Genomic DNA, 21088 nt, shown 5'->3' with positions numbered 1-21088 from the left:
TCCCTCCCCAGCTTCTTCTGGATGCCCACATCCCAGATGGCACATGAGGAACAGGGTGGGCATTTATAAAAACCCAAGTGACTATCTCGAAACCACAGGGCTGTACCTTTGCTCTAGAACCAGACTGTGGAGAAGCAGCATCTCCCTAAAGGATATGATGTTTCCCAATCACTCGTCTATCTGTCCACCCTTCCTTCTTCCTTGGTTCCTCCCACCTACTGCCAAGACAGAATTAGAGAGCCTTCAGGAGAAAACTCCCACTTCCTACCTAGCCCCTCTTCTTAGGTCAGTTCTAAGGTTGACTGTACTTGGGCAGTCTCCTTCCCATGAGGAACAGAGGTGGAGCCAAGGCCAGGGAGTATGGTGGGACCAAGGCAAAAACAAAACAAAACAAAACGACCCGACCTGAGCTCACTTTGCTGGACACTACTGGTCTACAGGAAGGCCCAGTAACCATGCTTGGTGATTTGCTGGGATCAATGGTCAGCCAGACTTCCTCCCTGCACTTAAGATACGAAAAGAGTGGTGCCGATCAGGGCCCTCCAAGGGTGGCCACTGCTTGACACCAACTTCTCAACCACACCACTGATCAGGAGTGTCCCCAGCTAGGACAGCATCTGCAATGTCCCTACTCTGCCCCACCAATCCCAAGAGCCCCTTCCCTCCAGGCAGGGGTGAGCACATACTTCCTGACCTAGCTTCACTTATGGGCTCTGTCCCCTCACAAGTCGGACCCTGGGAATCGAGAGGATGCAAAGCCACGTTGCCAGAGTGCTTTCTCCTCCATGAAGACCCATCAGGAGTAAGTAGGCTGAAGATGGTGGGGAGGTTGTTGCTAAGACAATGGCGATGAGGAAGAGGAGGAGGGATGTAGTGAGGATGTTGATAAGGAAGATGCTGGAGAAGACGTGGATAATGGGAACATGAGAATTGAGACAAAGATGATGGCGATGACCACCGAAGATGCTCACCCTGGTGGTAAAGGTTTGACAAAGATGGTGGTAAGCGCAATGACTCCCATAACAGCTCCAAATGGTTGAGTAGCCACGTGGCTTAGGTGCTGCTCTGGGGGGTGGAATCCAGCTAGCGAGCCACAGACTCCTCTCTGCAGCAGTGGATACACCCTCAGGCTGCCTGCAGGGATAGACATAACCATCCTGGACACAGCAGACACAGTGATCCAGGTTAGATGGTACCGGACCTTGGCTGCGGGGCAAGTCCAAATTAAGATAAGACAGGCATTGTTTCTCCAGAAAGCTGCTCAAACTGACCAGACTCCAGATCTGGTCCCTTCCAGTTCATTCGTTTTCTTCCACAGGGATCTCCCTGAGTCCAGCCCACAGCCTGACCCACTTTACAAGGAAGGAAGTGGGTACCTGCTGTGGAATGTTGTCCCTGATCAACTTTTGTTGTCTGATCCCTACTCCCCAGCACCACCCTGAGACTCCCAGCAGACAAGAGTGGGATCCGAGGGACAGTGAGTCCCACCACACCCTCTCCCTGTCAGGGAAGGCAGTGAGGGCTGTCAGTGTGGAGCAGGTCAGGCCGCACACTGAGTCAGCCAGGCTCCAGCATTTGCTGAATAGATGCTCACTCCCACAGACAAGATCCTACCTCTCAAAACAAACACAAGCTAGGCATGAGGGCTCACATGTGTCTTCCTGGCTCTCAAAAGGTACAGCCGAAAGGATCAGAAGTTCAAGGTCATCTTCAGTCTATTTGAGGCTAGCTTGGGCTAAATGAGACTCCATATTATAAAATAATAAAATAAAATAAGGAAACTCAGAGACAGAGGAAGGATCCAGCAAGGAGAGTAAAAGCGGAGAGTGTGACGGTGTGTGTATGAGCAAATGTATTGAATTGTGTGTGTGTGTGTGTGTGTGTGTGTGTGTGTGTGTGTGTGTGTCCTGTCTCAATGTCTGTTTCCACTTCTGTCTCTGTCCCTCTGGCTTTCTCTCCTCCCTCTCCATCCATCCTCAGCAATTGCTACTGCTGGTGTGTGATACTCAGGAGGTGCCTAGTGGATATTTTAAGTTTCAGAAGCGTCCTGAGACATAGGAGCCTCCCTCTGGGAGGGAGCAGTTCAGTTCAGAAGCCATAGCTACACAGCGAGAACTCAGAAAACTGGAAACAGTGCTGAGAAGATCTCCCAGCCTCGGGGCATAGTATGCCCTGTGCCAGAGAAGGGTGCAGGGCAAAGGAGAGAGGCTTGGAGAAGGTTACATAAGGGACAGGAAAACTTAGGTGTGTGTTGGGGCTCTGGTGTTCGCCATGCTGTCCAAGTAAAGTGAAGCCACACAGGCAACTGAGCCAGGGATCAGGGCACCCCAGGCCAGCCTGATATTTTGTTAGATTTCCCATTTCCTCACAGGGTTGGCGATCTGACTTCTCTCTGCTCTAACATCATTACTCTGATGAATGGACAGCAAGTGGTAGCTGCTTATACTCCTGCAGAGACCAGAACCAGCTCCAGGGTGGTCAGGCTACTAACCTTGTCTGTCTCCTGGAAACCATAGCATGTGGCTTCCTTTTAAAATAGGACCCCAGGAAATGTGTTTTTCTTTGTCCCGGAAACCTGCAGGGTCCTATGGGGCCCTTCCCGAGAGAGCAGAGTGTTCAGGGTTTGCGTGTGAGGATAAAACAGGGCATGGTGGGTGGCTGAGAGATGTCCTTCTGGGGTGAAAGTGAGGTTAGGGACTGAGTTCAGGATCAGAGGTTGGGGCTCACAGGCTTGATGTGATGATGTGTCATGGGCTCCTTAGGGTCCTTGTTACTGCTCAGACTTTAGCAAGAAAGGCATACTGTCCCCAGTATAGACCTCAGCATGCAAGGCACTCCTTGGAGGGGTACACATGACTTCCTGGTATTCACGGATGTGAGCTGATATGTGTGTGTGTGTGTGTGTGTGTGAGAGAGAGAGAGAGAGAGAGAGAGAGAGAGAGAGAGTTTATTTGCATCTACTGTTACAGTCACACACACACACACACACACACACACACACACTCCTCCCAGTAGCATGGTCTGTTAGGACCCTTTGGGTAACACGCTAGGCTTCCCAGACCTAACAATGCACCATTTTAAAGTATCTACTTAGAATACCAACTCCTCAGATAAAATGAGCAGAATTCAGTTAGCATGCCCAGACTGAGAATGTTACAGAGAGCTGGGACAAGGTAATGGAGAAAGACAGAGTGGGGTCATGTCAACTGTGTTGTGGAGGGACAGTCAAAGAAGGTCTGTCTGGTCAGTGATGTTGAGCTGACCACATATGTGTGCCTGAAGCCTCAGTAAGCGGTCACATATGGAACCCTCTCAGCAGTGACAGTTGAGCAGGGCAAGCACAGGCTTCCATGCCTCCTGGGTGGTTACAGCTTTACATTCCTGCAACCAGTCCATCATTTGGCTATATCCCTTCCTGTTTGTTAAAACCCATCACACCTGTCTCAGATGCCCACTGCAACTCTTTTGGGGGCTGGTCGTTACCCCTGGGGTCTTCTGCAGGCAGCTGACCCATCCGGCTTGTATGCACTGACTTACCTATACCTGTGGGAGCATATCTACTCATGCAACCCCTAACCCCCTCGGCTGCATACTGCTTGAACTTGGGCGTTCTGAAGTTGGGTGTATACTATGTTGGGCATTCAAACGCAAGGGCATTTGAAACTGTTGGGCAACTCTCCTGTACCTGTACCATTGCTCTTATTGTTAGCAATGTAGAGCAACAAGTAGCAAGCCTCCTAAGGAGAGCAGTGCTCTTTGGGTGACATTCCGAATCAGCATAGAAAGGTCCTATTGAAAGATTGTTACCTGAGGCTTGCACTCTTTCCTCAGTAAGAGACAAAACAGTGTTACTCTGTCCCCAGTGAGAGCCAAAACAGTGTTACTGTGCCCCTTTGAGAGCAGAGTCCCCGACTTGCAGATACTGGTAGAAGAATAACTAGTGATCAAGGATGTGATGCTGCCAACCTCATTAGTACAGCCTGTATCGGACTATGAGTTTTAGACACAGGACATTGTCAGCCACTGGAACACAGATGTGTGCAGAGCACCTGAGGTCGTAGCATCAATGGTGTTCGGCGGTTAGGAGCTGGGCACTGGGATCAGAGGTCTGAGATGCCATGACCATGGGCTCTGTTCCTTTCTTCCTCAACAGAGTATGAGAGGTGCTCCCCACACAGGGCTCTGGTCAGAGGTAAAGACCACTGGCACCATGCCGTCCTGTAAGAGGATTGCTGTGGATACAGGTTCAGCTACAAAGCACCAGCAGCAACTATCAAGACACAGATCATCTCCCGCTTGGCCTGGAACAGACAGTGCCTCATGTTACAAACACCTGGGGGAGGCTGTCTCCAGTGTGTTCTGTCCCTGGGTCTTAATGTGCACTGAGGCAGAAGCACTGAGCCCAGCTGTTACACTGTGTCCTGCTTCTCCAGAGCATAAGGACAATTGTGGGATGTGAGGCCACTTCCCAGCAATGTCTTATTCCTGTGGGACCTTGAACTGAAGAGGGAACTTTGGAGAAGTCAAACGAGAAGCCAGTGTGTGGCTGAGCTGCACATTTTATGCATGTGTTAATACCCATTTCAAGGCAAGGGCGCAACACAGGTGTTGGAACAGGTATGGATGGTATCCACACAGCAGCGAGAGAGGGGACCCAGAGGACACCAGGACACTTCTCTCTTCAAGCCTGGATTTTGGGTTTCCCATCACTCTTATACACACCCACTGCCCCATCTCAGTGCTCAGAGAGTGTCAACCTCATGGGCTTGCTCTGAGACTCCTCCCAACGGAAGCCACTGCCAGTCCCAACTGGTGTTGACCCCAGTACAAGCCAAGAACCCAGAAAGGCTCAGAGACATGATAGAGTGAATGGTAGGTTGGCCACAGGCCATGGGACAAGCTCAAAGTTGCTGATTCTGCCACCAACATCCCCTTCATGTTCCTCGGAGACTAGAGATGAATGACGGTGACCATCTCTCCCTCCCACAGCCTCTCCTGCCTGTCTGCTCTTAGCTTCTGGGGCGTAGGTGAGTTCACACGAGTTAACACAAACTGTCCTGGCTCTCTGCACCACTCACAGATAGTCACGAAGCTCAGTGGTGAGCTGGGAAGATCAGTGGCCTGGCTAGGCTGGGCATTGTTATTTAATCCACTATTATAATTCATATGTTCACACAGCACTGCTGGATTCACATTTTTAGGATCTATTATGTAAGTGTCTTGTAAACTGGGCAGGAGAATCCCTTTGCTCTTATATAATGTTTAAGTTCATAGTTATCAGGGTGTATCATCCACACATCCCTTTAGGAAACCTGCCACGACTCTTCGTCCATGATCTCAGGGGATCCACAGCAGTATCAGACAGTTCCTATCTGTGTCTGATCCCTTCCACTCTTTTTATTTTTTCCCTTTTATTTTTAACACATCTGGTTTTTGTTTTAAAGATTTTCAACACTCAGCATTGCCATTTTAAAACATTTTTACACCTTGTACAAACAATCCATAAAAAGATAAAGACATAAACCTCTGTTATGTCCCCAAACCATCACTGTAGGTTTATCTAAACTGCGAGGTTCTTGAAGCCAACAGTCTCCTCATGCTGGGAGGGAAGGCACACTGACTATCCAGTCCAACGATGCCGCAGCATGGTTACCAATGGACATCTGGGGCAGGGCTGTAACAAGGAAGCCTTGTTCCAGAGGAGACCAGAGGTCAGAATGTCCCGTACACTGACACAGCCCCCATCAAAAAGGACCAGGCGTTCCCACTGAAATTGTTAAATATAGAAATAGACCTTGAAACTATCCACAAACTGCATTCTTAACAATAAAATGAAGCAAAAGGAACATATATCAGGAGCTTAAACACAGCACGCACTTAACACAACACAACACAACACATTTGTCACAGGCAGCTGTGCACTCTGTTCTGAGCTTCTTGGTGGGCAAAGCAATAAAGGTTAACAGATTAATTATAAAGTGTACATTGTCCTTAAAATAGCAACAGGCTAAGCAGAAGCATGGGTCACTTTAATATTAAAGCTCGGAGAACTGTCTCCCAGGAGTCCTAAAGAGGCCATAACAGCATAAAGTAGGGGGGACACTGGGATTGGGGTGCTGTTAAAACACAGATCCTGGGGAGATGTCAGTTGCTGCACAAGTATGAACCTGAGTCTGAGCCCTCAAAGCCCACACAAATCCAGACATGGGAACACATCAGTGGTCGCAGCACTGCAGTGAGATGGGAGGTGGAGACAAGAGTACCATTGAAAGTTCCTAAGCCAGCTAGCCTGGAGTAAACACACTCTCCCCTCTCCCTCCTCCCTTCCCCTCCTCCTCCTTTCTCTTCTTCCTTCTCCCTCTCCACCCTCCTCCTTCTCCTTCACCTCTCCCTTTCCTTCTCCCTCTCCCCCACCCCCGCTCGGGAACATGGGAGGAAGGTCTGGAGAGCTGCAGTTCACGTACCTCCCCTGGGAGCCAGATATGGAACCAGAACGTATCAGAAGAACAATTACCCACCAATGTTCCTTCCCTGCCATATAATTCTGAGGACAGCACTAGGCCAGCCCTGTGAAGGGATAAGAGGCGGAAGCCCCATGGGACAACACAAAGCTGCTGAACCTCAGAGTAACATTGTTTCACATCTTGTGCCTCCTCCCTCTTCTGCACACTAGTTGCTTCCGTGAAGGCTGGGGGCAGTGCTGAATTCATGCTTGTTGACACAAACGGCCCTAGCTCCTCACACCACTAGCAGGCCACCTGCTGTCACATGTCTTGGTGCTGTGTTCATTCTCCTCATGTGAAAATTGAAGCGGTGCAGAGTACCCACTCCAGGACACTTCTGCCTTCAAGGGGATCACGAGGGAACAGCACCAAACAAGCCACCGGACTGCAAAACGGACCAAGCAACAGCTACCTTACGACTGTGGCTGTCTCCAAGGTGATGCCCACAGGCCTTAAGGTGCCATGGTGGACTAGGCTCACATCCACTCTTACAGTTAGGGCAAAGAGAGAGAGAGAGAGAGAGAGAGAGAGAGAGAGAGAGAGAGAGAGAGAGAGAGAGAGAGAGAGAATGTGAAAGAGAGATGCACTAAAGTTTGTTAGGAGTATAACCTCTGCCTATCCAGTGAATGTGCAACACTCCAGATAGGGTCAGCTTTTGAGCAATTAGAAGCAGATTATGTATTTCCAAAGCCCTGCATCCACAGAACCAAGAGCTTGCACCATGCAAAGCCTCAGCAGCCTCACATCACCCAGCGAAGGAGCAGCGCCCAATTTCCACCCCACCCTTGGGAGCATCACACGACCCTCTCGTTCAACTGCAGAGTCCAAGGTGGGCAAGCGGGAGAGGTGGCTCTTCTGTCTGGCCGTGCGAGTGCGCCTGGTGCTGTTTTCCTTGAGACCCTGTGTTCTCTGTGGCCCAGTGGTAGCCGTCTCTGCTCTCAATGCAGCGGAACACAATGTACAGAGAGGAGCTGGGGATCACTTAACCGCTGTGCTAATGTGCTAAGTGCCAACCCCTGAGGATGCTATTGAGCTTTAATCAGCTTCTCACTCAGCCCCAGAACAAAGGCCTTCCCCGGGGAGCCCAAACAAGAGGCTGTGTACAGCCCATCACTCCAGATGCCTGTCCAGAGTCTTGGTCCAGGCAAACCACCAACCAACTCTTCTAGGGACAAGGCTGTCGTCTGCTCTGCCGTGGGGCTCTGAGGGAGCCTGTGTTACTAGCACCTGTGGCCTGTTTAGTCAATCGTTACCTACTCTACAGGAGGCTTGCTGGTGGCTTCTATGCCTTGTTCTATGACGAACAGCCCATGAGGATGCCTGGCCATCACAGTAGCAGTTCCCAGACAGTTCCTCCTGCCAGGAACGGGCTCTTGTTCCTTTAAGTGACTTAGAATCTTCTTAAAAAGCAGCTAGCCTCACTGTCTCCTCTTGGCAAAGTAGGAGAGACCCGTAGCCACGGCTGCGATGGAAGATTGATGGCTATCTGAACCTATCCTTCTGAGACCAGGTTCATTTCTGGATATTCTCACTTTAGGTGATCTCACATCTCTAGGCAACGTGGGGGAGAAACTTTACATTCATTCCTTCAACTCCCCCACCCCCCGCCTGCCATGGGTGTCGACATCTTTGCAGCAAGTATAGCGTTTTTGGCCCGGGCTCTGAGCACACCACACACGAAGTGAGAAACCCACAGAAGACAGCCTCAAGCAATGAGTAAGAGAGGGAACCCCAGAATTCTCAGCAAGAGGCACTGGCTGAGAACTGCTACGTCCAGAACACTTCCCAGAAGGCTGGCTGGGTACTCCCTGACTGTCTGATTCCTATGCCCACTTTTCCTCCCACGGCACCCTGGTAAGACATCTCACCCTCTCCCTGAAGCATAATAAGCCAGGGACAAGTGTGTCCCTTGGTCGCTGTGTAGAAGCAAGGACTACTTAGAAGGCAGCAGGTAAACTACTCTCCTTAATGTGCTCGGTACTTGAAGGTGACAGCCAGCAGGTCCAGTAGCACACTCTGGTGACTCCAGCTGGGGAGACTGAATCAGGAAGGTCTGCAGTATAAGACTGACCCATGTTACAGTGCGAAATCCAATCAATGGTGTCTTTGTATTTAACACTCTTAGGTGGGTGTGGACAGGGCCCAGGGGGCCACACAGGTCTTTGCAGGTTGTTCCCTGGACATAGCCCCATGTGAAACCAGGACTGTACCCAATCACCCGCATCCATGTGGAGGGCAAGCTCAGCAACCCTGTAGGAAGGGACAGGCAGCACCACCTAACTTTACCCCTGCAGAGAGGACCTCAACCTCCCTGTGGAACCCAGACCAGGTGCACAGGGTGTGTCACGGGAGGACGGCGAGAATCACTTTGCTCAGAGAAGACATGGAGCCCACAGAAGGAGAAAAAAAAATCTAAGATTTGGAAATAGAAATAAAAAACGCTATGGAAACCCCAAACACTCTCGGGAATACTGTAGATGATGTGTTGCCATGACAACCGGAGGCTGAATTATTCAGCAGTAGAATGTGGATGGTCCTAAGAAGGCACGCAGGCAGAGGGCCAATTAGACCATTCCCGTGGGGAAGACACAGAGACACCACAAGCCACCTCTGACCTCCGGGGGAGACTCACAGCCTCCTGTTCTCTGTGTCTAATTCTGGGATCCTTTTCCATTTTCAGACAGCGACGAGAAACCGAGAAGCTGCTATATTACATCCTAGATTCTAAAATTAGTTCCCAGTTCTGTGAGCAGAGGGGAATCCTGGTCCTACAGCCTTTGTCTTCCATAGACATTCCTGAACCAAGCACCTCCACAGCTTCCAGGCCCACCCTTTGCAGCTAAGGTGCTTGCAGGTGACTCGCAGCCTCACCCTTTGAAGTCCCACTCCTGCTGGTGCCCTGAAGCCCTTGCCCTCTGCAGGTGACCCACCCTAGTCTGTCCTATATCCTATATCCTGAATGTGTGCTATAGCCCCACCCCTTACAGATTCACCATCTATAAATGCTCTTTAGCCCTGCCCTCTATGGCCCAACATGGGGCAGTTTCCCTCCGGCCTGACCCACAGCACAGACTGGCTGCTGAGTAACCGTCACCTGATGGGCCCCAGAGGGTATAGGAACCCACTGACAGACAGGAAGAGAGCCAGACCCTGCTGCAACTGGGAGTAAAAGGATACCAGTGTACCTTTCACCCTGTAGCACATAGCATGTGGTGCACGTTCTACCCAAAAAGTGGGGTTTGTTCATGTAAGCACAGCTCCTCCCAAGACTTGGGTGAACGAGCAAAGCTGGACCCGTATTCTTAGATGGAGATAACTGGATGGACTTTATGAGGGGCTGTATGTAGCCAGCCCTATCACAGCAAAGACATGTCGTCCTCAGGAATTCTATCCAGACCCTCTCTTCCGTGACCCTCCCTCCTTCACACATCTCCCTTGACTCGTGCAGACCACTGGTCTACCAAGGGGTATTCTGGTGATATCTGGAGAAAGTTTTGATTATCCTGGGGAACTCGACAGGTGGCGGTCAGGGATCCTGCTGAGTCCACACAGGCAGCCCCAAGACAGAGGCATTGCGTTCTCATGCAATGCCAAGGGCTGAGCCACCCACTGCAGATCCCACATCCACCTGTAAGCCCCGTATGACACTGAGGGAGGTGGGTCCCGGAGGCTCAGACGAACCTCTACATCAAGTGCTCACTTACTTGGACAGCTTCATCTCTATCTGCTGTCGGATCTCCTGTCTCTCCTCATCGGTCCTCCTGGGAAAGATGTTCCGGTCCTCCAGCTCCTGCTTGCTGGGCCGGTTCCTCAGCTTCACTGCCAGCAACTCCTTCTTGCACTTCCTTGGCAATGTTCCTGTGAGACCCACCAGGATGAGAAACAGGTCTTACAGATGTAGACTTCAGTGGATGGGGTCAGGGGCTAGATCCAGGGGCCTGGAGCTGAAACGGGACAACCCACACTGGCTACACTGTGCTGTTTCCAGAGGCTCGGTGGGCAGTGCGGGGTGCATGATACACATTAGGCCCCCAGTCGCATACTCCACCACAGCAGGTATCACACATCCCAAGTGTCCAGGAACTAGAGACCTGGGTGACCATGGTCCACATCCTCTTTCAAAGCCATCTGCATGAATTACATAGCAACTAGCTTAGAGGGGGATAACTGGATGGACTTTATGAGGGTCTGTACGTAGCCAGCCCTATCACAGCAAAGACATGTCCTCAGGAATTCCGTCCAGACCCTCTCTTCCATGACCCTCCCTCCTTCACACATTTCCCTTGACTTGTGCAGACCATCGGTTCACCAAGGGGTATTCTGGTGATATCCGGAGAATATCTAGCTGTGGTGGCTATGACTCCAGCCCCAGGTAGCGCTGACTTCTCTCCAGTGCCTTCCACATCATGTGCTTTCAGTACATATAGCACGCCACCCCAGAGGCTCCCCTGCCTACCCACTGCCCTGCCGGCACTGTTTATGCATGACATCTCTCTGAGCAGTAGGACACTGCTGGGTCAGGGTCTCCATCAGGAACTGGCACCCTGACTGGCAGTTAACCACTTGTCCTCATCTGTCTCCTCCTCTGGAGATCGGTTCAATGACATCCACTTCTCCCGAGAGACGTGTGGATATCAGAGTCAGTCATCCAAGAATGTTACAAGTGAATGCATGACCAGGTTGGCTCTGGGTCTGCCTGGCTCAGTTCCATCTCAGCGTTTGGACGCGTGCATGCACACCATGCACATCACTTGAGAAATACAAAAGAAAAGAAAACCAGCCCCTGGGACAGGGCCAGCCCTCACCGTGCAGCAGACACACAAAACAAATACGCAGAATGTGGTCCCTTAAGAGAAATCTAGGAGATAAAACACAAGCCTGCTGAGGTCTGAATGTCTAATAGGAGTCATCCATCATATGCCTTAGAGAGAAAGAAGAGGTTACTGTAAGTGGCTCTGGTGCAGACTCCGTCTTGAGTCTGCCTTACTGGCTTTGCAATGACTGAGGATGTGTCTTTGCTGTGACAGGGCATCCTAAATTTGTTGGCTCACAGTCAGAAGAAGCCATGCACACAACAGTTCCAGTTGGTGTTTTCTGAAGGATGTGGTGACCTAGTGAACTGGGGATATTACAAGGATCTAAGGAGGAATTCTTTGTGAATGTTGGGGGCTGTCCCCTGGTAAGGGAAAGGCAGCAATTTTCTGACACTGGCAGGCTCAACAGTAAGGGTCCACTGACTGTGTGGTATCCTCACAGATGAGTCTGGAAGACGTGTGAATGCCTCAGGGTCATCATTATAAACCTGGTTAAACTCAATCTTCACCGAGAGAGCCTCTCAATGGTACCTCTAGTCAGGAGTGTAAAGTTTCCCTGCATGAGATCTTTGAGAATCGAGTATCATCTGATTTTTCCAAGTCTCCAGAACTGCCACAGGACACACAGTAGGGCCACAGGAAGAAATTCTTTATCTGTCTTCACTAAGGTCTCGTCTGGAAGTTACCAAGGTCTGTTACTTAGCACTCAGGGGACAATAACAACAAAGAGAAGGTTCCAGAGGAGAGGCGTCTATAGTAAAGACTTCTCCTGACAGAACTGGTCCTGAGGAAGATGGGTCTGGAGAACAGACTGTCTGCTGTGGAGGAGAAGGTGAAGACTGAAAATCAAGATGGGACTTCCTGTCCACATAGCTCCAAGGACTCAGGGCCATACTAATTTTTTCCTAGTCTTTGATCTTTTATCTAGAATCCTCACATTTAGAAGCAAGCACGCCTCCTGGCCCAAATAAATCAGACAGGGCTCTTCCATGCCTAGAGAACAGCGTCTTGTAGCCTGTCTGTAGACAGGACTCACACAAACGCTGCTGTGAGCTCAGGAGGCATCTGAGGTTCCAAGGTCCCAGGATGATGACAGACAATAAGGGGAACAAGGATAAGAGGTAATGGGTAGAGCAACTCAACACGTCCATCTCGGAAATAAGGCTAATCATTTGGCCAGACGGCCAGACGACAGGGATGACTGACTGACAGCCATTGCTGCCATTCAGTTTTCTTGCTGATGGTGGGAGTTGGGGGGACAGACCTCTGCAATGTTAACCCTCTGTCACCCAACTCTCTGAATGAGGCATAGCTTACAGATTGAATTCCTGCCTCTCCTTCAGCTTCTCAGTGACAGTGAAGTAGCTGTTCAAGAGACAGAAGCAGCTCTTTCCTTTCGCTGCTGCGTCTGTAGCCATGAGTATGTCAGGATGCAGATGAGGCTTGCCTCTAGTGTCCTTTGCTATAGTAAAAAGAAGGTCTGGTTAGACCCCAGTGAGACCAATGAAACCACCAATGCCAACTATGGTCAGCAGATCAGGAAGCTGATCAAAGATGGGCTGATCATCCAGAAACCTGTGACTGTCCATTCCCGGGCTCACTGCTGGAAAAACACCTTGGCCCGACAGAAAGGCAGGCACATGGGCGTAGGGAAGAGGAAGGGTATTGCCAACGCTTGGATGCCGGAGAAGGTGACCTGGATGAGAAGAATGAGGATCCTGTGCTGGCCTCTCAGGAGATACTGGGAATCTAAGAAGATTGACTGCCATATGTATCACAGCCTGGACCTGAAGGTCAAAGGAAATGTATTAAAAAACAAGCAGATTCTCACAGATCATATACACAAGCTGAAGGCAGACAAGGCCCGCAAGAAACTCCTGGCTGACCAGGCTGAGGCTCCCAGGTCTAAGACCAAGGAAGCAAGAAAGCGCCAGGACGTTGGGGATTTAGCTCAGTGGTAGAGCGCTTGCCTAGCAAGCACAAGGCCCTGGGTTCGGTCCCCAGCTCCGAAAAAAAAAAAAGAAAAGAAAAGAAAAGAAAAAAAGAAAGCGCCAGGACGAGTGCCTTCAGGCCGAGAAGGAAGACATCATCAAGATGCTGTCCAAGGAGGAAGAGACCAAGAAATAAAGCTCCCCTCATGTCTGTACATAGTGGCCTGGCTGTGGCCTCACATGATCAGTCATTAAAATAAAACAAGCCTTTGTCCATTAAAAAAGAGAGAGAGACAGAAGCAGAAACTCCAAATGTTGGGAAGGACCATGGGATGCTGGCTTCTTCCTCAGGTACTGGAGTGGCCCAGCTAGCAGCTGACCAAAGCATGGGGTTGATTTTAGCCTAGGGCAGACCACAGCATGGGGCTGCACCTGGCTTCCATGCACGTTGCACACCTTGTGAGGCTCAACAATGTCCCCCAAGTCTCAGCCCCATTAGCCTCCATGATTCACCCCAGAGGAGGGAAGATGGGTAATGGGTAATCCCTGCCTCCACCACCCTGACACTGTGAAGGCATAGACACCCTCAGCTGCTACCTGTTCTGTCCTCCCAGGCCACAGAACCAGCCCTGTGTCCTCCCAGCTCTGACATGCCCGCCCCTACAAACACACATGCACACACACACACACACACACACACACACACACACACACACACACTTGTGTGCTCAGGACTCAGACTTTTTCCTGCATCTCTCCCTCTGCTTCTGGAGGCTACCACTGACTGCCGAGAGCTCATTATTACTGCCACAGCAGACCTGACTTCCTAACATGCAAGCCTAAGAAATCAGATCCTACCCCTGGGCCTTGTACCTACACCTGAATGTATAAAAGGTGTGTCTGCCTCGGTTGCCAAGTGAGCTGTTGGAGCCTTGCCAGACAGCAAGTGACAGGCCAGAGTGACAGGCCAGAGGGAAACCCAGGGCTGCCCCAGCACCTACACTCCTCAGCATGACACTCATATGAGTCAGAGTTGTACCACTTTGTCATGTGCCTGCCTCAATCCTGGTACCTACAGGCAACGATGGGGACGGAAAGAGATGGGACAAGAGCAGCTGTGGTGGCCTCGAGTGCCTAAAGCACATTGACTTGGTGGAGAGAAATGGATCAAGCGAGCTTGACAGTGGTGGGAGCTTTGCTTGCTCGCTCTGCTACATTTGGACTTGGACAACATGCTCAAGGTCATTCTGCAAGGAGTATGACAGACAGACCCTACAGGGAAGGTGCCTCCACACCCAAAACAAAAGCTAGAGCACAAATGGAGTTTGAGTCCAGGCGGAGCTCCACTGTGAGAAGCTGCCAAGAAAGAAAAGGAAGGAGAAGTGAGACCCCAAGCATATCCACTGCCTGGTGCGAGTGGTCTGGATCCTCTTCTCCCCAAGCAAAGCAGGAGTCAAAGTATAAATGATTTTCAGGTGCTGAAAATTGGCAGAAATGGAAGGGAAGCTAGAGAGCGCGGCATTGAACGAGAGACACCCTAGGAGTCCAGCCAATGCCTCAGAATGGATGCTAGGTTGCAGGAACCTGAGAGCCTCAGAAACTGAGCTGAAGTTGAGATGATGAAGCAGAGAAGCCCAAGGGGCCTACAGCTGGAATTTGTGGGACAAACACCTGGAAATGCTGAGCAAGGACCAATAACCCCAAGGTGTGCACAGTCCCTTACGCCTTGAGCTGCCATCTGCCTGTGAAAGAGGGCCAGGGAGAGCCTGCCTGAGGCTTGAGGGCACTGGGAGACTCAGGGCTGTGCCCCAGGGCCATCAGTCAGGCTGGAACACGCTGTGATTGTCCGGACACCGGGATGGGTTCGGAGATGGTCCTGGTCTCGGGAACAAGCAGCGGTCGGCTGGTTGGAGCTTAGTTCCAATTCTGTCTAAGAAATTGTAAAAACCAGAGCGGGATGCGTGAGCCCGTTTCCAAGTAACCGAGCTGCTTCCCAGAATAAACCTCAACAGATATTTATAGGACTGGAAGAGCATCCGACAACCAAGAAATAGATTCACGATGTGTGTCAGCCAACCGAGACTCCCCACGCCTACAGAGATGCGGGAAGGGTTCGGCCAACCTCCAGCAGCACGAAGGAGCTCATGTAGAGCCCGTTGTCACCATGGCTGACAGAGAGAACACCTCAGTGGCTTCAACAGACAGATAGGCACACTGGGGCACAATGAAAGGACCCAGAGTCACCCAGAAGCAACACATTGAGATGACACTCAGTGGGAGACGACTCAGGGGACCCACACTCAACGCATGCTAAAAATACCTCTCAGGATGAAGGCAAACACTGTTTCAGAAATTAGAAAGCAGCAAGAATCAATGGCTATGAGAGATGGTAAAAAGAAATCCTTCAGGTGGTAGGAAAAGGGCCAACTTTAGGCAGAAACCTGAAATCTGAACAAGGAAAGAGGAGGCACAGGGATGGTGCCTGCAGTGTATAGACATATTCGTATATTTAATTCTCTTGAAGGCAATCGAGCTTTTAAAAAATACTTTATTTTTTAATTATGTGTATTTGTATGTGGGTGTGCATGTGTGATTATAGGCCTCTCTGGAGGCCTTTGAGGGCCACAGAGGAAGACATTGGATCCCCTGGAGCTGGGGTTAACAGGTAGTCATGAGCTTCCCAACGTTTCGAGGAACTGAACTTGGTTCCTCTGAAAGAGCAGCGTATGCTCTTAGCCACTGAGCCGTCCCCCCAGACCAGGAAAACTGAGCTGATCAATATTAGCCATGGAGAGACAAAGAGGTGCAATTGCCCCAAAACCCCAGCACTATGTAAGAGTCAGGCATGGTAGTAACCACCTGCTGTCTCAGCAGGGAAGTGGGAGAATCAGGAGTTCAAGGTCATCTCACCTACCTAGTTTTGGGTCAGCCTGGACTACAGTGTCCCTATCTCAAAAACAAACAGGGCTGGAGAGATGGCTCAGTATTAGAAATACTGGCTGTCTCTGCAGAGGCCCTACCTAGTTTTGATTCACAGCAACCCAATGGTGGCTCACAACCCTCTTTTTTTTAATTTTTTTTATTTATTCATTTATTATATATAAGTACACTGTAGCTGTCTTCAGATACACCAGAAGAGGGCATCAGATCTCTTTACAGATGGTTGTGAGCCACCATGTGGTTGCTGGGAATTGAACTCATGACCTCTGGAAGAGCAGTCGGGTGCTCTTAACCGCTGAGCCATCTCTCCAGCCCAGCTCACAACCCTCTTAACTCAGTTCTAAGAGATCTTGATGCCCTCGTCTGACTCCCTGGGGCTTTTACACTCATGTGACCCACATAAACACACTCAGACATGTACGCATATACATAAAATATTTTTTAAACCCCACATACACACAAGTAAATTTAGATGTGAAAAACCAATCGTGTTCATGCAAATACTCTGAACACACCAAATAGCTGAAAAGCAGGACAAAAGACTGTGCTGCGGCAAAATACCCACTAGGAAAGGAGAGGGAAGGGTGCCCCTGTTCTCATGCCAGGCAGAGAATATTCAAGAAGGCCCATTTACAGACATGGAAAACCTCAGAGGAAACCCATTTGTCAGAGACAAGAAGGATCACTCTACCTTCACAGAGAAATCACTCCACAGGGAAGTCATGAGGAGTCTAAATATGGTGGACTTTCTTCAGAGCCTCTGAAAATGTAAATTAAAGCCCAAGGAAAAAATGCATAGGGCACAAGTGTGGCCAGGGATCTCAGAGGTCTTTCCTGCATCATTCACAGACATTAGAAACAAACATAGGCAATAGGGCAGACTTGAACGCCCACCAGTGCCACCAGGCTGAATTCATGCCTAGAAAACCTTCAGAGATCATGTCCTCCTCCAAGTACATGAGCCCTGTATACCAGGACTGAGCCTGTTCTGTACCATGAAACAAGTCGATAGATTTCAAAGGTCTCTGTTCATATAGAGCATGTTCTCAGATCAGGGTGGAACAAAATTGAAAATCAATAATGAAAAAGATGTCTTCAAAAATAACCAGACTAAATTAAAACATATATTTAACTTCTGAGAAACCCAAAGTTCCAAGAAGAACTCAACAGAAATGCAGGGGGTTTTGAGGCAAATGGGGTATCTCAAAATGATGCTGCAGGCAGGCTGTGCCTTAAATGCCCTTATTAGAAAAAGAGGAAATAGCTCAACCAATTGGCCATCAAGCCTATCTCAATAACCTAGAAAAGGAACAAAGTAAACCACAGGGATGGACATAAGGCAAAGCTAAAGTTCAGGATGGAAAGCCACCAAAATGAAAAGTCTGTCCATGAGAAGACTGGTAAGACTATAGCACAGTGATCTGAGAGGAGGAGGAGGGGAAGCAGAGAGAAAGCTGTCAGCATCAGGGACGCAGGAGATTACACATCATCTGAGTCTGCAGATCTTAAAGAGATAGGAGAGGCCATCTCCAGTGACTTCATTCTAATAGACTGGTGATTTAGATGACATAAACTAGTGATAGTTTTTATGTCAGCTTCTTGGGGACATCTTGGAAGAAGGAGGAGGAGGAGGGAAGAGGGACAAGGGAAGAAGAGGGAAGAGGGAAGAAGAAGAATGAGGAGGAGGAGGAGGAAAAGGAGAAGAAGAAGAAGAAGAAGAAGAAGAAGAAGAAGAAGAAGAAGAAGAAGAAGAAGAAGAAGAAGAAGAAGAGGAGGAGGAGGAGGAGGAGGAGGAGGAGGAGGAGGAGGAAGAGGAGGAGGATGAGGAGGAAGAAGAAGAAGAGGAGGAAGAAGAAGACGAGGAGGAGGAAGAAGAAGAAGAAGATGAGGAGGAGGAGGAGGAAGAAGAAGAAGAGGAAGAAGAAGAAGAAGAAGAAGAGGAGGAGGAGGAGGAGGAGGAGGAGGAGGAGGAGGAAGAAGAAGAAGAAGAAGAAGAAGAAGAAGAAGAAGAAGAAGAGGAGGAGGAGGAAGAAGAAGAAGAAGAGGAAGAAGAAGAAGAAGAAGAAGAAGAAGAAGAAGAAGAAGAAGAGGAGGAGGAGGAGGAGGAGGAGGAGGAAGAAGAAGAAGAAGAAGAAGAAGAAGAAGAAGAAGAAGAAGAAGAAGAAGAAGAAGAAGAAGAAGAAGAAGAAGAAGGAGGAGAAGAAGAAGAAGATGTTGAGAAGATGCCCTCTTTAGAACTGGCTTATAGCCAAGTCTATAGAGGATTGTCTTAATGGGTGATTGACGTGGGAGGGACAAGCTCACTATGGGCAGTGCCACTCCTGGGCTGTTGGTCCTGGATGCTCTAAGAAAGCAGGCTGAGCAAGCCATGAGGAGTGAGCCAGTAAGTAGTGTTCAGCCATGGCCTCTGCTTCTGTTCCTGCCTCCTAGTTCCTGCCCTGGCTTTCCTGGATGATAGATTCCAGTCTGTAAGATACAATAAATCTTTTCCTCCACAAGTTGCTTTTGGTCCTGGTGGGAAAGTAGCTAAAAACATAATTTCTGAAGCAATACAAATTACTAAAAGTCACTTGAGCAACCGTGATCAGCTCACATTGTATATATTTAATATAAGTAACTTTTAGTTGATTCTGTGGGTCATGTTCTCCTGGTGTCCTCAACCTCCCTGACTCCTACAATTCTCCCTCCCCCTCTTCCTCAGTGTTTCCCTGAGCTCCATGGGGATCTCTAATCTGGGCTTTCTCTTCACCCATGTTCTGTTCCCACCAGCTGCTGCAGGAAGCCTCTCTAAGGACAATTAGGTTCGGCATTGGCCTATGAGTATAGCAGATTATCATTAAGAATCGTTTTATTGATTTTTTTTTCCTATCCTAGGCCTCTGGGCTATCCAGCCTCCATTTTCTGGTCGTCTAGGCAGTATCGGGGTATAGGCTGCCTCTCCTGGCGTGTGCCTCAGGTTAGACCGGTCATTAGTTGACCACTCCTATAATCTCTATGCAAGCAAGGCTCACAGACTGGAGCAGCAATCACAGAGCCTGCGTGTTCTATGGCCTGTTCTAGGTCCTCTGCATGTAAGCTGTGGTTGTTAGCTTTGTTTCTATGGGAGTCCTAACAGTGTGAGCAGTGTGTGTGTGTGTGTGTGTGTGTGTGTGTGTGTGTGTGTGTGTGTGACTCTTTCGCCTGCTCTTGGGACCCTTTTCATCCTACTCGGTTGCCTTGCCCAGCCTTGACATGAGGGTCTGTGCCTGATCTTATTTCACCGTGTTACACTGTGTTCAGCGGATTATCCCTAGGCCTGTCCTTCTCTCAAGGGAAATGGAGGAAGAGAGAAGGGGAGGGGACTGGGAGGAATGGAGGAAGTAGAAATTGGTCAGGATGTAATGTAATTATGAGATTAGAATATATGCAAAAAAATAACTTCTAGCCTAAAACTTACATGCGCACAAACACATACACACGCTTATTCAAAGTTGTGATTTGAGCAAAACATTTCAGATGAAATAACGTAGGTAGTATACACGTGACTTCAGAAAATTGAAAAAACAAATACAAAGCAAAAAACAAAAAGCCCTCTACACTTCTCATTTCATTCAATGAAACCAGAAATTACTTTGAAGAAAAGACCAATGTCCCACAAGAACTCATGCAGAAACTCATGTAAAATTTAAAACAAGAAGCCTACCTGTCTTTGGATATGGACAGCAGTGTATTGGATTCCTATACATGTGTGCACACAGACACATGTGTGCATTTGCACATATATGAACATCCATAACAAATAAAAATGGACTAACACTACTTGGGTTCGCAACTTATTTAGCTACAATAAGTAAGGTGTGTGGTGTTGAAAGAGAAGCAACAGGTCGGAGGAACAGGAAAGGAAGTCCAGGAGTAAAGTCCCACACGCAGAGTCGATTAATCGTTGATAAATATGCAATAGTATTCTGATGAAGAAATGTCTCTTGAACAAATGGCACAGAGCAAATCGACAATCGTCTTTTAAATGAGCCCTGAGGCATCGGGCGTACCACGCGTTATAACTAAAGATACTGTGCCACAGACACAAGCATAATACCTAAAAGCCAGCTTCTGGAAGAAGACAGGAGGAAGCTTTTGTGACATTTGGGTTGACAAGATTCTGCATAAACCAGAAGCACTAGCCATGAACGAACGAACAGTCTCAGCTGGTCAGACTCGGTTGGTAGTCAGCGCTTTTCCAGAGCTGAGGCATCAGAACGAGACAGGACCAGAAGGTAATGTAAGTGAAAGAGCGTCTCTTGCAGGGCCATCTCAGAGGTAGCCCATGTCTCTTAGAACTTAGGGGAAGAAGCAGCCTTGCTTTGACCGTTGGGCAAATGTTGGAAGAGACAGAAAATGAGCAAATGAAAAAAATGTACATGTTAAAGCAATTTGGAAAGCAGACCATCTGAGACACTAATGCCACTCGTATGTAGAACGGATAAATTCAGACTTCTTGTGACTCACAGTTAAAGGGTGTGGCAGGGGATTGAACTCAGCGCAGTGCTGGTGGTGATGGGAAGCAACCATCTTTGGAAAACACTGTGTCAGACAGTGTGCATGCTCATGTGTGTGCATATGCATTTGTGTAGAGGCCAGAGGTCAACCCCAAGTGTCTTCCTTCTTGAAACAGGCTCTCTCACTTAACCTGAAGCTCACTGAATGTTCTAGACAGTCTGACTATCCAGACCCATGGATCTTCCTGTCTCTATCTTCCCAGAGGTTAAAACACACACCCAGCTTTTTTCTTAATGGATGCTGGGATCATAACTCAGGTCCTAGAGTGTGAAGGGTGAGCGAGAAGTCTACCCACTGAGTCCTCTTCCCAGCCTCTGTCTGTTCCCTTCAGCCAGTAAACACCTTTGTGCAACCCAGAGATTCT

General features: G+C 49.1%; 2 protein-coding genes across 4 annotated transcripts in view; one reads left to right on the top strand and one right to left on the bottom strand.

The window, feature by feature from the left end:
• The window catches only part of Phactr3 (phosphatase and actin regulator 3), a 219114-nt gene that overhangs the window by 20333 nt on the left and 177693 nt on the right, over nt 1–21088 (bottom strand). For all 3 annotated transcript variants that reach the window (NM_001434389.1, NM_001434390.1, NM_214459.4), the window contains 1 exon segment: nt 10208–10361. In NM_001434389.1, coding sequence (NP_001421318.1) covers nt 10208–10361 — 154 coding nt within the window.
• Nucleotides 12748–13483, top strand: LOC120101827 (60S ribosomal protein L19-like). The gene is made up of 2 exons (XM_087655021.1): nt 12748–13254; nt 13373–13483. Exons 1-2 carry the CDS (start codon nt 12748–12750, stop codon nt 13442–13444), a joined length of 579 nt encoding a protein of 192 aa, XP_087511147.1. The 3' UTR covers nt 13445–13483.

This window comes from Rattus norvegicus, chromosome 3 (genome assembly GCF_021556685.1).
Source record: "Rattus norvegicus strain SHRSP/BbbUtx chromosome 3, alternate assembly SHRSP_T2T, whole genome shotgun sequence".
Taxonomy (NCBI): Eukaryota; Metazoa; Chordata; class Mammalia; order Rodentia; family Muridae; genus Rattus; species Rattus norvegicus.
Note: the sequence above shows the minus strand (reverse complement) of the source record. Positions and strands in the feature narration are given on the sequence as shown.